The sequence below is a fragment of the Paramormyrops kingsleyae genome, chromosome 1 (genome assembly GCF_048594095.1).
Source record: "Paramormyrops kingsleyae isolate MSU_618 chromosome 1, PKINGS_0.4, whole genome shotgun sequence".
Lineage (NCBI taxonomy): Eukaryota > Metazoa > Chordata > Actinopteri > Osteoglossiformes > Mormyridae > Paramormyrops > Paramormyrops kingsleyae.
The window spans coordinates 74,934,193-74,951,193 of NC_132797.1; the positions used below are offsets into that span (position 1 = coordinate 74,934,193).

Here is a 17,001-nt window from a genome sequence, read left to right on the forward strand (position 1 = left end):
ACAATGGAGATCACTCAAAGTATCAGCACTTTATTAGTTTTTAACGCTGGCATACTTAGACAAAAATAAAACATTATCCGTTCAAGCATATTAAAGCAGATTTTTGTTTAAAATTCATTCAAATGTATTGTGATTTGTCTAATTCAGTATCCTATACAATAGCCAACGTAAATCTCGTATCAACATTAACTTCAGGGGTAGGCCCGGCGCTTATACTTTATTACTATTAATAATGACAGTCCATCCACTCATCGTGTAAGTGTTCATCCTGGTCACAGTCGCGAGGGGGGCCTGGCTCTGACCAGACCAGACAGCAGGACCGGACGGGTTGCCAGTCCCCCACAGTCACAGTGATGATAATAATAATCATTATTGCCATTGTTGTTATTACTCCCGAAATGATGATTATGATTTAGTCTGTCGTCATTCAAAAAACAAGGTGTGGTTTTAAAAAGCACAAGGGCCGGTCTCCGTGAACCCCGGGCCCTCATCCGCATGGCGACCCGGCAGCGCGACATCATACACCAGCTTTAGCGGTCACATCTGGATTAAGGTGCTGAAAGGGGGCGCAGAGATGACATTCCAGTATCCAGGATGGACCCACTTTTTCACGGTTCTGGAAGATCACCGACCGATTTTTTAGGAGTGAGGCACTTTGGTGGGAACTCCGCTATAAATGCAAGCAATGCAAATAAAACGAAAGCTTCAGTCCCCCGGATTTAAATTATAAATATGTAATTTTGATATAATGACTAGGATAACATTGCCAAGCCTACAGGACATCTACAACCACTAGTGCAGGACCAGGACAAACCAGATAATTGCAGACGTATTCAGGCAAACGCCGCCGGGGCCAGAAAGCTGAGAAGCTGTGGAGAAGCTTTTCTCGCAGGTCATACGAACTTTAAACTCTGCTTAATCACTGTCGTCTTTCATCATTGTCATATTCTGTGTTTGCATTATCCAGCATACATGGTCTTAAATTTTGATAATTATGCTACTTACACTGCATTTTCACTTTAAATAAAAACAGTGGAAAGATTTTGCATCTAACTTTTCACACTTCCAGTTACATTCATACATATTTTATTGCCTTATCTAATAGTTTGCCGTCTATTGTATAATTTACCTCAGCTTTTTCCCGTATAGTTTTTATATGTTTATGCACAGTGACGGACCTGTTTGGCCACAATAACATTTCACTGCCATTGCACTGTACAGTTGTGCATGTGACAAATAAAAATCTTCAATCTTGGCACTCGAACTGTTTCAAAATGGGAGGTGAATTGGGCAGAAGAGGATTTCCACACTGGTCAGTTAATTAATATGTGATCAAATAAACTCTGTCATTGGGTTTAACATTTAATCCCACAAACATCAGAGCTGTAAATTCAGCTACACGTATTGGAGGGTGGGTACGACGTAATAATTTAAATAAAATGCTCTATTTATTGGGGACGGGGGGTATGAGTTAATTGAAATTAAATATTGGGGGTATCTATGAGACCTACTTCAAGAGGGAGGTGAAAAAAATACGAATATCCGACTATACGCTCGTAAATGGTAATTCCGCCACACTCAGCGGACACATTCCCTGGCAGTAAAAAATGACAATTGTGGAGGAACAACGGTCAGCAAAAATAAAGAAACAGAAATAATGAGCAGTTCTGCGTGATTGCATACGACTTTTAATTAGACCTATAGATGCCTCAGAAGCATTTTGAATGTGGGGGGGGGGGGGACACACTGGCATAAAACTAATATTTTATGTTAAATGTGGGGGGGTCCAAACGAATAATTATGAAATGTGAGGGGGACACGTCCCCCTCAGATTTGATGGCGGCGACGCCCGTGCCTATGTACAATACCCAGGGTGAACTGCAGACTCAACGCGCCAATTTGTATTTGGACCTATTCAAACGATTCAGAGGAGTTTTACATGTTTGTCCAATTTTAAAAGCATACATTTATCCACACAATAGTGTAATTTCATCAAATGACAGAACAACGGAAAGATAATAGCACTGAAACTTTGCAGATTTGTGTAATGCACATGCGGTAGACATTCGTGAGAGCAGCCTAGACCAGCGTCCAGTTGGATGGTGTAGCGCCATCAATTAATGCCGCCTATCCTTCTAAGTACGAATAAAAAAAAATGGGACATCAAAAAGTTGGACATTACTCGTAAGGTATCAACATTCAATTAGCATAAAAGTGTAAAAAGATTATCTGTGTAATCATATTAAAGCAGTTTCTTTTTAAAATCGTCTCAATGTATTCTAGTCCGCGTAATGTAGACTTATGTAGTTTCCTATGTAATACGTAGATATCGTATGGGCAATTTACCGCAGGAGGCCACTTGCGGAAGTCGGGAAGGACATACAACTTACACATGGAGAGCGGATATCTGACATAATCTGAGTATAACCCTTAGAAATGTGAGGTAACTTTACAGCCAATAATAATAATGAAAACAACAATAGCAACATATTATTATTGTCAATTATTATGATTATTTTTTATTTTCCCACTAGCACAGTGGTAGGAGAGCACAGTCTGTCGTCAGATAAAATGTCGTTTTAAATAGCCACGAAAGAATAATTAAAACAGGAATCGTTAAAAAAAAAAACAGGCAAACGTTACAAATAATGACACTCAAAAGCGCATTATTAAGTATCCCTGTAGTCGCTTCAAAACTGAAGAGAAATAATTACTGGTTTACTCACGAGTAGCCGCTGAACAGCAATTTACCCAAATGTCAGCAGAGCCGTGAGGAAATTAAATGCATACATTTAATAATGAAATCAACATAAACAATGCAGATGATACTCCAGGAATAATTTATATACACCGTCTGAATACTTCCCGATTAATATCAAGGTCAAAATTGCTAATTTAAGTGTCCTTTTACCCTTATATTTAATACATCATAGCAGATTTACACGGCAGGTTGATAATTTACACATTACTAAAAGGAATCCCATTCTTCGTAATACAACAAAATTAAACGCTGCGTAATAAATTACGATATCACGCAATTCAAGATTATTTCCAAATTGCACTTAAATCCGTATAATAAAATAAAGCTATAATTATCTGTACTAGATTCCGAGGATATTAATTAAAAATACGTAATAATACAAACCATGAAAAAAAATGTTTGGCTGTAATTAAAGTCTTATGCCACAGGATGGCGCTAAAATATAATTTCATTAACAAGATCGTATATCTCCATTAGTCCAGTTGCCCTGAATAACCTTTCTTGGGGTAATCGTATAACTTCATATTGACAAATGTCTCCAGTCTGTCAAAAGGAAAGCTTTTATAGCAATTATCTTTTATCAAAAGAAATGCAATACCAGGGTGGACAATGTTCAAGTTCATTAGCTAAACAGAGAAAGATTGTAGCAAGAGTATAACATATGAAATGTAGTGTGGTATGTCCTTCAGTTAGGTACAGAAAAAACCATCAGCCTCCCACGACCCTCTTGGATGCTGGACACGGAGTGGGAATGGTCACAGGCCAGGGGTGGGGAAGCCCTATTCCTCATGTAATCAGTGTGAGGCTAATTCAAGGACCTGAGCTGAGGGGCGTGTCTGTCAACTAATAACACACTGTATTGAAATGAGGAAAGTGACTGTGTCCATCTCCCTTGGTTTCCAATTTGTAGACGGAATGCTTGATCGTGACAGAGGTGTTTGTCAGGGTGACTGTTTCTGTTTTGGTTTAAATGTGTGTGGGATGTTTCATGGTCAGTGCTTGTGTGTGCGGCTGTGGAAACGTGCGTAACGTTTGGCCACTGATGCATACACCAACGCAGACGCTACATCTCGTCCTCAGACTCCTGCTCCCTCTCTCTGCTCTTCAGCAGACCCATTTCCATGGTGGGCATCTTCCTGATCCTTGAACGCACCAGCCTGTACAAGAAAAATACCCAACGCCAAGTTTACCACCAGCCCCGTCTCCCCCTCACACCTCATTGGATCACACAGCTGACCGGGTCTCTTACTGGTTTCCTCACAATTCGGTGCCATAAATAATCAAACAAACCAGTGAAATATTCCCCTAAGCAGCCCGCCATTGGCATGCAAGGGTGCAAGAGCCTGTGAAGGACCACGGTGTCTCTACCTTCAAGCCGCAACCTGCTACTGACCCCCAGATGCACCACGTTTTTGCTCCCTCCCAGCCCCCAGTCAGACCATCCTACCAGACCTGGGAGGGAGCAAAAACGTGGACCGTCTGGGGGACACTAGGACCAGACAGGGAAGCAGTGCTGTGGGTAGAGGGCAGTTGTGGAGAAAGTATCTAAAAACCATACTTCAGAAAATTAGCGATACCTTACTAGGAAAATTAAAAGTTAAGTCACCCATTAAAATACCATTTGCGCAAAAGTTCTAAAGTATCTGATATTAACAGAACTTAAGCATCAGAAGTATGTAGCTGCTATTAAATGGTAAGGCTTAAATAAAATTTTGGTAGTCAGTTAGGTACAATAACCTTCCGTGTCTGTTTCCACAAGAAAAACTTGATGCTGTCACAATACTTTTGCACACAACAGGCCAAATGTTGAATTCTCTTCCAATACTTATTATTAACTGCCCTGGATCCATTCAAAGAACAAAGGGCAGAATAAATGGGCTAATAACCATAAACCTAAAATGACAAAGACATGTCCAGTATAGTGTGCTTTATCACACAAAGTATAGTGACCAGTATAGTGTGCTTTATCACACAGAGTATAGTGACCAGTATAGTGTGCTTTATCACACAGAGTATAGTGACCAGTATAGTGTGCTTTAAGCATGTGACCATGGGAGAGAGAATTTACACCATTTAATTTTCAAATTCTGCATTTTTTATACACATTTATGAATAATTACACTGTGTGCATTTACCACCAGTGACTGTACGTGACCAACAGCTATGGAATGAGTAGCAATTAAAATGCCACTGCAGACAAAATTAGGTTGGACAAGCAAAATCTAACAAGTAAGGACCGTTGTCAATGGAAATGGAAAAACGTTACTTGACAGGGCACAGATACTTAGGAATAACTCAGTTACTACTGAAGTGCAAATCATGAACATATTATGAATATATATATATATATATATATATATATATATATATATATATATATATATATAGTAGCTACTTGAGATAACAGATGTGTCGATTCATTAAAGATGAACAAACATGAGACCAGTATTTCACTGGTGTTACTCTTTACTTTGTTCCCAGCCTTGTGCGCCCATAGCCTCTGGGATAGGCTCCGGACCCCCCACGACCTTGGAAAATGCATGGATGGATGGATGGATGGATATTCATTACTTGATCCTTCAGTAGTTACTTTAGTAGTTCACAAAAGTTTAGGTATAGAAAATACTTTGGATAAAACATGCGTCACAATTCATTAATGATGAATTAACACGAGATCAGCATGTAGTTTGTGGTTAATATAAGATATAACATAATATCTGTGCCCAGTCAAGTAAAGTGTTACCATCGAAATATATTATAGCAACAAGTACAGAATTTCTTTATAATTGTAGTTCAGTACAAAGTGAAAGTTACCATCTGTGTTAATAGTTCAATTTTAAAGTTGCCAAGATAATACTTAGGTAGTGTAGCGAGATACAGCTACTTGAGTACTACCCCAAACTGGTGATGGGGGGGGCTTCCCCGCTTTCTCTCACCAGGACATGATGCTGTACATCAAGCCGGCGACGAGCAGGGCGCAGGCCAAGTGCCAGCAGTAGCACATGGTGATGAACATCATGTTGTTGGGGTCCTTCAGGTCCCACTCGGCGCTGCCGCTGGGGGGGTAGAGCACGAAGCCGATCTGTGGGACAGCACAGGGCCAGGGCATTGGCGGGAGGCAGCACTCACCCGCTCACGTGTGCGTGTACTACACGGACACTACACGCGTACTACACGCGTATTACACATGTACTACACGCACACTACACATGTATTACACACGTATCTTCTAACCACTTTTACTAATCACTTTTGTCTCCAGAACCATGTGAAGGGTTGGCTGAGGAGGGACTGGGGGGTGGCGTAGCAGGTTAACCTCTGTCCCATATCTGCCCCTGAGCAAGGCCCTTAACCCCCCGAAAAACACTCCAGGGGTGCTGGATAAATGGCCAGACCCCGGTCTGACTGTTACCTCTGTCTGTCTGTCTGTCTGTCTGTCTGTCTGTCTGTCTGTGTGTGTGTGTGTGTCTCAAACAGAGCATGATGGGATATGCGATAACTACAGCATTCCAGTGTACCTGCATGCATACTTGTGCAAATGGTAAATAAAGCATCATTTCATTCGCTGAAGCCTTTTTGCACAGCACTGCTGTCCTGCGCTGTTATGTTCATGCCATTCCTGTTAGCTTACGCTAAAAGTCTGGGCGTTCTCCTCTGACCTCTCTCATTAGCACAGTGTTTTCAGCCATAGACCTGCCATCACTGGATCACGGCTGTTTGAGATGCTGGGAACATCTGGCACCAAAAACCAGGCCACATTCAGAATCTCTGGTGCCTTAGCCATGCTAACGCTCAGCCAAATATTTTGACCCTGCATTTCGGAGTTGTTTAATTGCGGCCGCAAAGACGCTTTGTTAAAAATGACAGTGCCTGGATTCCCACACACCTGCCAGAACCAGCTGCCCTGAAGCACGCAGAGTGCAGCCCGGAGAAGCTCCAGCACCACGTTCCCACGATGAAACACCTCCAAGACGGAGGTGAAGGCCCCGCCCACGATGGCGTACAGCAGCAACTGGTGGACATGGACGTCCAGCATGGCGCGGCCGTGGAGATGGTAGAAGAAGAGGAAGCCTGCAGGGAAGGTGGCATTGAGAGAGGGAAGAGGAGGCGGCGGGGAGAGGGGGAAGGGGAGGCGGCGGGGAGAGGGGGAAGGGGAGGCGAGAGGGCTGTGTAGTGCTGTGGCCGCTGCAGATGTGCAACTCACTCACCCTCTGTGGAAAATGCAATGCCCAACAGCAGCCGGTCCAACGCAAGGGGGGCGGCATCCGTCAAGTGAATAGCCAGCGAGCCGGCCCCCGCCAGGGCAAAGAACAGGTACATGGTGGCGTGCTGCCAGTTCATGAGGCGGTCCCAGTGGTGCTCAGCGTAGTCATAGAGATGCAGCTGGGGCCCATCGGACACAAACTGCTCCGCCAACATGCCTGAGAGGACAGACCCAGGGTCACATGTGCCATTCATGTAGCATTAATCCAAACGTACACATAAAGGTGTATGCGTGTGAGCCTGTTGGAACATACAGGAAGCGATGTCACCGTGGACAAATCGGAATTTGATTAAAGCCTACACTGCATCTGCCAGCACTGGTTTGTATCCCAAAAATGCAGCTCACTGCTCCAGTCCTAACGAACTCCTAGGATACACAGGGCTTTTTGAGCAATGCTGATGATAAATGTTGACTGGCACTTCCCTATTGATACTGTAAAATAATTTTCTACTTTGAAAAACTTTGATCGGCCGTAGGCAAATTTTCAGGATCATCCAGATCCAGATGAGTTGCCCTTTGTCTCACCTGGCTGGCAGTTGCCTGGCAACACTGCTCAAAATGTTGCCCAGTGTATCATCAGCTTTACAGTGTTCATACATCCCTTAAAGCCACCGTTAAGCTGGGTGACCTTTGCCGCCTCTTCATCGCCGTGAGAAGCCTCACCGATCACAGAGAAGGCCAGAATGACAGAGGCCTCACAGACCTCGACACGGCGCTGCACGACCTTGCTGGCCAGGCGTCCCATGCTCCTGCTCCTGCGGAGGGCATAACACAGGGAGAACTTCCCTGCCCACCACAGCCCCGTGATCAGGAAGAAGCTCCCTGGTAGAGCATGGCCCTTAAAATTACCCATGGTGCCTCAGTGTACCTGCAACAGAGGAAGGCATTGGTTCATCTGAACAGACCTGAAGTAAAATAAGTCAAACTGATTATTATTATGACACACAAACATGCAGTGCTCCCAGAAAGCATTGGGACGCTTGCTTAATTCAATATAAATGGTTGCAAATGTAATGGTTTCATAACAGAAGTACATTGACAGGCAATGTGTAACAGATCTGCACATTATTCTCCGCACACAGACACTTTCTTTTTATTATATGTCATAATGTTTTTTGACAGACTCATTCAGCTCCGTTTAGCCATTTTGCTATTAATTGCATTTGTAGCTCCTTTAGCACTATAATGTGGGTTTTGACTTATTACTACCTGAAATCAATGTTTTACTTAAAATATTGGTTGTTTCTAATGTTATGTATATTTTTGTAAACAAATGAATAATGATTTTTGTTCTAAAACTGGTAAATTTGCAATATTCTGCTAAATTAAGCGAGACGTTCTGTGAGCAGTTTGTCTGCTTTCCTTGTATCACTGTTACAGCCTGGTATTTTCAAATTGCATTTCAATAATGAACAAGACACAAAAAGGTGATTTAGGTCAGCCCTGTTTTCAATCTTCTGTGATTATAGGTTCTTGGAGACCCATCAGACCTGGACACAAAGTGGCACTCAAGAAGCACAAGAGAACTTTCATATCTGTCATTTCCCCCTCATTTCTTAAGGATTGATCCAGATTCTGTTTTAGAGCAGATGTTCTTCAGAAGCATATTTAGTTTTGATCTAACAAGGTAGCTTTTTGGACTCCAAGTGGCTGACCTCCAGAGCTTGTTGGATGGTCCTTAGGTAGGTCAACAGTGCCTGGCTGATTGGGCTGAGGAGGAAGATGATGGAGCACTCTTATCTGCTAATCACACAGAACATGCTTCTTCAACTGATGCCAAAATAAGCCCACAAAAAGCTTATTAGTTCAGCAGTGTTCACTGAGCCTCAAAGGAGGACACAACTGAGCTGAGCTAACGTCTGACCATGAGATATACCCTAAGCAGCACATCCAGCCTTAACGTCTCTTCAGATACCATCAAGCACATGACTCACTAATGGAAGTTCCACTCCGCTGTTGTTGTTCATGGCCTCCATATCCGTACGATAAGTTTGTAATACGCTCCGGTATCTGTGAGTGCAGAATGTATGCCGTGCGGGAAGGAACATGGACACACATCATACATGCGCATCTGTGTGCATCCAGACTCTCTGTGGGGTGAAGAAAGAGGAGCAGCCCAGTGCAGCGTCTGCGCATCTCTTTCAACGCGCTAACAATCCCTTTGATCCTTTTTTCACTGCGCATGCATCTCATCAGCAGCATGAAAGGCAGACACACAGGCTGGCGAATTGCACGCACACACACACACACACACACACACACACACACACACACACGCGCGCGTGCGCGCGCGCGCAGACAGCCATGAAGGGCCCATGGCACAAAAGCAGGCCGCAGGCTGCACTCCAACAGCACAGTCAGCCCCAGGAACGGCGAATTCAAACCGGAAGATGAGCCACCGACTAGCAGAGCTGTGACTGTCTTCATCATAAGGTGGCTAAAACATCCAGACAGAGATTTTAGAGCGAGAGGCTGATGCACCAAAGAGATGCCTTAGAGCCTGCTGGACAGTGACACAGCACGTCAAAGGAGGAAGTTTGTTCCTGGACAATTCTGCTGTAACACTTCACAGATAATTTAGAATTACAGATCACCAAGATTCAGTCCATATTTCGTGGAATGACACTATTAAAACAGAATAATCCACCCACCCATCCATCTATCCACAGCCACCAACTACAGGGCAGTGTTGGGCATATCACAGTCACAGTCACAGAGAATTCAACTGGTTGGTAGAAACAAAATCTCGGTCTGGATTTGTAGTTCCTGGACCTGGACTGCCCAACACTGCTACAGGGTCATGATGAGTCTGCAGTGTGTCCTGGGAACCACCAGCCAGGAGACACCAGCCAATCAGGGAATACACACTGATCAGGATTACGGCTGGGTTTGGAAAATCCAGGTGAACATGAGCAGAACTATAGCACACAAGGCCAACATCATCAAACCCATCAACACGGCACACTGCTGCCCACTGATCCACTATGTTGTTCCATAATAATTATTAAACGAAGCTACTCTTTCTAAATACCTACCCTAAGACCTCAACACGATCCAAGGCTCTAAAGCAGAATGACAGCCACCACTGAGAATGCAGAGTGGAAGGCGGCATTAGAAGGTAGATGTTTGTGCTTGAGGTAAATCTCTGGACTGAAGAGGATGTCTGTGAGACCTCAGGGAATCCTGCTTCAAATACATTAGACACAACCACAAATTTTAGTCTAGCGTGACCTGAATTGAAACTCAACTTCTAAAAAAAAAACTTGCATTGCTTCTAAAACAGGTTAATCATTAAAAGAGAGGAAGGAGGTACATGGGAGGTGACTGCGAAGTGTTAGAATGTCAGGGGACCGCCCACACGGGCTGCGTGGACTATGGTTCAATCGCCAGCTCTCCTGGGCCTAATGTCTCTCCATCTTTCCCTCAAACAGTTTGCTGCTCTGCTCCCAGATAATACCGCATCACTAGGGAACAGTGTAAACTGAGCACCTCTTTGTCCAGGCACTTCTTCATAAAGATCTTAAGGCTCTAAGCTGTTATGTATTTTGGGGAACTCCCCGAATTAAACCAAACAAGCAATTCCAAACAATTTCAGGTAAAGAAAAATAATGGAATATTTCACATAAGCCCGCAACGGTAACAGCTGTTTTTGAAAAATGTTTAAATCATTTCTTTGAAAACACTCAGTACAAAAAACACTGGACGAAGTGATCGTGATACGTTGTAAAGCAGTTTATAATTCTGCAGAACTGCAACTTAATACTAATCTAGCAGTCGGACGCTCTCCACAGCCCAAACACAGATCACAGACAGCGCGGCGTGGCTGATGCTCCATGGTGATGAACCTGCCCAAGGCGAACCGGCTTTTACAGACCGACGAGTAAGACAGATTATGCCAACACAGACACATTTCCCATTCTTCTGTAGCTCACCGGGAACTTCATGGCTTACAGGAAGTTTTATAATATTAAAATACAACTTCAGCAAGATTTTCCAATAACTCAGGTAGGAGTACTCTTATTCACTAATGAAAATGGTTCGGGAAGTATCGACTGATGTCGGTTCTGTTTCATACACAGGTATACATGAATACAGCTATAACAGACACAAAGAAAAAATAAAACTCTTATTTAGATTCTTACAGTTATTGCGTCTAAACGATAATTCGGTACTTCGTATAGGCTACTATCAAGAATGATTAAAAATATAGATAAACCAATCTAGAAATGTTTACGTTTCGGATTTTACCTACGATCTGTGTTTGCATCTCTCATGACACATTTATATACTATATACCAGTAAAGATAATAAAAGCAGCTTATTGAAATCAGATTTGGGAGGAACGGTTTAACAAAGTTTAACAAAGTCCACAAAACCAGTTCTAAAAACTCCTACATAACGTTTTTCAGACATGACTACTTCATCACTTAATGATAATACTTTTGCATCATGGATACAGTTTGATTTCTATGACGTTTCTTCAGCATTCATCGGAGATACGTGCGTTCTTACCTCGCCAGTGGTCCAGAGACTGAAGTTCTTCTGCGTTCAAGTCAACGCATCGAACCTGGGCATGTGGACTTCTCCGTTTTACTTCCCCGTTAAAATAAACGTCACAAGTAACGTTCAGATTGCCATAAACTAGTAAACAATGTTTAAAGGAACTAATACTAAACAATAAATTTCAGAAACGTTTTAAAAACCGTTTATACAAAATAAACCCGAACGATGATCTTATCTTCCAGGCGGCGGAGGAGTTTCACAGACAAATTACCAAAAAACGATGCTTTTTTTGGTCTTTGAGGAAACCTTTCTCAAAGGTCTAACTTGGCTTACGGCTCGCCCGAAGACACCACCCATACACAGCGATCGGCTCCCCGTCGCCTGCCAGCGATATTCCACGTCTGCACTTTCACTCCGCCTCTTTGGACGCGCGCTCACCAACTTTGATTCTTTGTGTCCGCTATTCCATTAGTTTTCAGATGTGTTACATTGTTAAAAATCATTTCACTTTTTACGAGTTTCAAGTCTGGAATGCAACACAAGGTTTAATTAGACTATATGCATATATAATTTGATTCTGTGCACTTTCTGTCTTTTGCATACTGTACGTTGTACTTGAAATGCACGCATATTTTGGTAAAAGGGACAGTACTAATGTTTTTAACTCATCAAGGGCAGCGTGAGGATTGCGGAGACCTAGTTTTCCCGACCCGACCCACAGGGAAACAAGACTTTTCTTAAGATGGACTAGAAGGAGGTCGCTCGGGTCGTAAACCTCAGTACGTGCCAGCAGACACGCGGCAGAGGAAAACCTCCCATCGGCCCCATTTAAACGTAGGAAGAGAAACGACCACAGACTGCCGCCGCCGTGCTTACAGTATCAGGGTTTACAGAAAGGGAGAACAGAGGCATCCTTAACCGCGTTTCAGCCTGAATGTGCAGCAGGCTGTATATGTCACTGTATGTGAATGCATAGGCTATGATTAGGCCGTTATTTTGTATTTTATATACTCAGGGTTGGACTAGGCATCTGGCATTTCAGGCATTTTCCCGGTGGGCCGATGATTATATTTGTGCTGGTTCGTCCGGAGCCAATTATTAATCACAGCCCTTTATGTACTTAGGATTGTATCTGCAGTCTGTAGTTATGCGTATTATAACAACAGGGGAATATATATGTCGAATTGTAGGTTACTACACTTAGTCTACGTTGTTTCTGAAAATATGAACATACTGTACGACAAAACGAGAAAAGTTTGATACAGGCACATAGGACCAGGAGGGACAAGGGGAGTAAGGGTTACACCGCCTCGGTTAACACCTCCTGCCCGTGACGGTGGTCTGTGTCCTATAAGCATTCATCCTGGATAAAGTGCTAGTATGTGTCTCACAGTCTGTGATGACAGATGACAGTCTAAGGAAATAATCAAAATCGTACAAAATCATAAACTTCAATATAATCGGTGTGAAGGAGCAAAATCCTGAATGCTACAAACGTGAATGCTAACGTTTAGACATGGCGTGCGAAACGCTCAATAAAGGTGATATTATCTCTGAGCGAGGGCTGTGCTTTCACTTTTTTACACAGGGTTTATGATCCTCACGTCGGTGCAGCAGGTTTTCATGATAAATCACTTGATCTTGGATGGATTTGCCGAAGGTTGATTATGATCCATTGTATTAAACTATAAAATATAAGGGGAGTATAAGATGAGCTGAAAAATACAGGAAACATAAAAGCATTTCATGGGACTGTCTGAAAATAGCAACGCTTTTCCTACCTCAGACTGACAGAGTAACATAGAATCCTTACTGGTATTTAACATTAGGAAAAAGTGCTCAGTCAATGGGTATATTCAGTGAATTCAGGCGTGGTACTGTCATGGGATGCCACGTTAGCAATAAGTCAGTTTGTGAAATTTCCTCCCTGCTAGAGATCCCATGGTCAACCGTAGGAGGTATCGTCGCAAAATGGAAGCATTTAGGGACAAAAGAAACTCAGCCACGAAGTGACAGATCACGTAAAGTGACAGAACAGGGTCGCTGAGTGCTGAGATGCATAGTGTGTAAAAGTCACAAACACTGTTTACTCGATAACTGCAGAGTAACAAACTTACTCTGGCATGAACACCAGGGCAATACTTTGTGTTGGCATCTTCATGGAATGGGCTTCCATGGCCGAGTAGATGCATGCAAGCCTCACATCACCAAGCGCAGTGCCAAGCGTAGGATGGAGTGGTGTAAAGCACGGCCCCACTGGACTCCGGAGCAGTGGAAACGTGTTCTGTGGAGTGACGAATCACGCTTCTCTGTCTCGCAGTCTGATGGGTGAGTCTGCGTTTGGCGGATGCCAGGAGAACATTACCTGCCTGACTGCATTGTGCCAACTGTAAGGTTTGGTGGAGGAGGGATAATGGTATGGGGTTGTTTTTCAGGGGTTGGGCTGGGCCCCTCAGTTCCAGGGAAGGGAACTCTTAATGCTTCAGCATACCAAGACATTTTGGACAATTCTATGCTTCCAACTTTGTGGGACCCGTCTGAGGAAGGGCCTTTATGTTCCAGCATGTCAGTGCCCCATTGCGCAAAGCAGGGTCTAAAAAGACATGGTTGGGTGAGTTTGGTGTGGAAGATCTTGACTGGCCCACACAGAGCTCCGACTTCAACCCCATCAAACACCTTTGGGATGAACTAGAATGGAGATTGTGAGCCAGGCCTTCATGTCCAACATCAGTGCTTGACCTCACAAATGCTCTTCTGGATGAATCGGCAAAAATTCCCACAGACACTGTCCAAAATTTCACGGAAAGCCTTCCCAGAAGAGTGGCAGCTGTTATAGCTGCAAAGGGGGAACCAACTCCATATTGATGCCTATGGATTTAGGTGGGATGGCCAGATGTAGTGTTTATGCATGAAAAACTCCATCTTTGATAGCAGTTGATTCATATTATAATAAAAGGCAGTGGAGGCTTGATGGTTAGAGAAGCGCATTTGTAATTGAAAGATTGCAGGTTTGAATCCCTGACCAGCAAGGCACCACTGAGGTATTTAGCTGAATTAGCTGCCCCCTGCTATGTCACATATGGGTTAAATGCAGAGGACACATTTCGTTGTGTGCTGTGGTGTGTCAACAATGACCACTGATCTCTAATTCTAAAAAGCTGGTTTTATATTTCGGCTTGATTGCTTCACTCAATCCTCACCTGCTCTCTGATTGTGAGACCTGATTTTCATACTATTTTACTTACTACCATTAGTCAGACTGGGCACTCAGGAGGTAACGCTGAAGAGCCCAGACAGGACAGCTGGAACCTCAAAGATTCATGGTCCATGAAGGAGCTTCTGGGATGGGGGTGGAGCTGGCAGCACTGCAGATAGGTCAGGAACCAAATGACCAAATAAATACTGTTGCCACCATCCATGGAAATCACGATTTACTTCTGAGAATTTTCCAATGATTCTATTGCCCAAAATTTGAGCACAATGAAGGCTGACAGATGAAAGGCATTCTATACCCTGAGAGTCTGTGCCGCTCTGAATGAAGTCGGCGCTGTCTGCGGAGGGAGCATCACCGACGAGGCAGGAGATGTCCTTCCTGCTCTCCCCAGAAGTGGAGTCGTCCCCCAGGGGCACACTGCCACTGCCCTGCCACCAAAAGGCCCTCCTCCTGGCCGCCTATTACCAGCGGAGTAGGCGTGACGTAGATGTGATTTCAGGGAGAAAGAATTGTGTGTTTGAGGCACTTACAAGAGTGAGTTTTATTTTGTCTTGGTCTGTTTGCAAAGGGTTTCGCAAAGAGTTAAACCATCTTTCCTCTCACTGCGATAAGGGCGACGTCGATTGGATTCATCTGACTTAATGCATCTGGTCCTCATGCGTATATCGGAATGTGAATTCCTCTCACATGCAGTCTGGCGTATAACTTTTTGCTAAATCTACCTCCACACTTGAGCTGCTGTACACAGGTGAAGATCAAGGGGATGCAAAAAATCCCTGGAGCACTATCTTACCAAAGAGGCCGATCGTCTATCTGTTTAACCAAATGCACGTTATCTGCCGTTCCATTCAACTGAAAAGGGCAAGGTTCATTTTTCTGACCTTAGCTGGTACTGGTGGTGAGTATTGAAGCTTCCCTCTCCCACCTAGGCCAGGTTGTGCATCTTGATGAACAACAAACACTTGTTTGGCATTGTTCTGACAGAGACCATGTTCAAGTCACTGCTGTGGCAATGTGTAAGTGATTAGTTGTCTTTGTTGACGCACAGTGCACAACAACGATACGTGTCCTCCGCATTTAAGCCATATGCGACATTGTGACATAGCAGGGGGCAGCTAATTCAGCACCCGGGGAGTAGTGCCTTTCTCAGGGTACCGCAGCGGTCAAAGGTTCAAACCAGCAGTCTTTTGATTACAGGTGCACATCCCTAACTGTTAGGCCACCACTGCCCCCAAGTGCATTTAAATCTGCATTTAATGCCCCCAATAAAAGAAAATAATGTACCAGGGCTTCAATCAGTTTTATTGCATTGTATTGCGTTAAAGTGTTCTTATAAAAAGTTGCACATGTACTCAACAGAAAAGAGCCACTTATGCTGGTCTGTTCTATTCAGCTGTAAGTACCATGCATTGTTGGTATGTAATTGCTGCTCAATTATGAAGCGAACCAATTAACCCCGAGGCCAGTCATGATTGATATAGTCATCAAACTCACCTGTGCAGGTGTCGCAGCTGTGGCCTGTCAGCGAAGGGCTACGTTACGGTGGGCAAAACGCAGCCTCTCCTCCCAGCTGTCAGCTAGCTCATGCTCAGAGCCGCTGCGGCTTCCCGGCGGCGGGGTCTGTTCCCTCGTCGTCGCTTATTACCCTCGTTGGATGAACCTCCGTGGTGGCAGCTGTCAAGCAGATTCTTTTTCGTCCCTGACCATCACTGATTAGCCATGACATTGAAACCACTGACAAGTGAAGTGAATAACACTGAATTTCTTGTTACTATGGCAAGTGTGCCATTATATGTTAGGTAAGTTAACAGTCAGTTCTTAAAACTGACATGTTGGAAGCAGAAAAACTGGGCAAGTGTAAGGATCTGAATGACTTTGACAAGGGCAAAATTCTGATGGCTAGGTCAAAACAACTCAAAAACGGCAGAGCTTGTAGGGCGTTCCTGGTATGCAGAGATCAGTATCTACCAGAAGTGGTCAAAGGAAGGCCAACCGGTGAACCGGCGATGGGGTCATGGGTGCCCAAGGCTCACTGATGCACATGAGGAAAATTAAAAATTAGAATGAGAATATTATGTATTTTTACAGTGTTTTGATTGATTTACTAAAGCGCTTGAATGACTGTGTATCTCCCGACTCCTATTTATTACATATACAGAAGTACAGGAAGGACAGTATAATTAAGGATGCACATTGATAACTTGCTTGTCATTGTCATAGTTACTATTTAGCTGCATGCAGTCGGCCACATGAGTCTCA

The 17,001-nt window shown here is 43.7% G+C and overlaps 1 protein-coding gene across 1 annotated transcript; it reads right to left on the reverse strand.

Annotated features, from left to right (window-relative positions):
* Positions 1 to 2,499: 2,499 nt before the first annotated feature.
* Positions 2,500 to 12,080, reverse strand: tmem45a (transmembrane protein 45a). The gene is made up of 6 exons (XM_023800803.2): positions 11,538 to 12,080; positions 7,689 to 7,893; positions 6,970 to 7,182; positions 6,648 to 6,832; positions 5,698 to 5,843; positions 2,500 to 3,918 (listed from the first exon to the last, which is right to left on the reverse strand). Exons 2-6 carry the CDS (start codon positions 7,876 to 7,878, stop codon positions 3,825 to 3,827), a joined length of 828 nt encoding a protein of 275 aa, XP_023656571.2. The 5' UTR covers positions 7,879 to 7,893; positions 11,538 to 12,080; the 3' UTR covers positions 2,500 to 3,824.
* Positions 12,081 to 17,001: the final 4,921 nt, after the last annotated feature.

Coding starts and splice junctions, on each gene's coding strand:
- tmem45a (XM_023800803.2), bottom strand. CDS start 7,878: ATGGGTAATTTTAAGGGCCATGCTCTACCAGGGAGCTTCTTCCTGATC. Junction 7,183..7,688: donor TCTGGCCTTCTCTGTGATCG/GTGAGGCTTCTC, acceptor CTGTCCTCTCAG/GCATGTTGGCGGAGCAGTTT. Junction 5,844..6,647: donor AGGGCAGCTGGTTCTGGCAG/GTGTGTGGGAAT, acceptor GCTGTCCCACAG/ATCGGCTTCGTGCTCTACCC.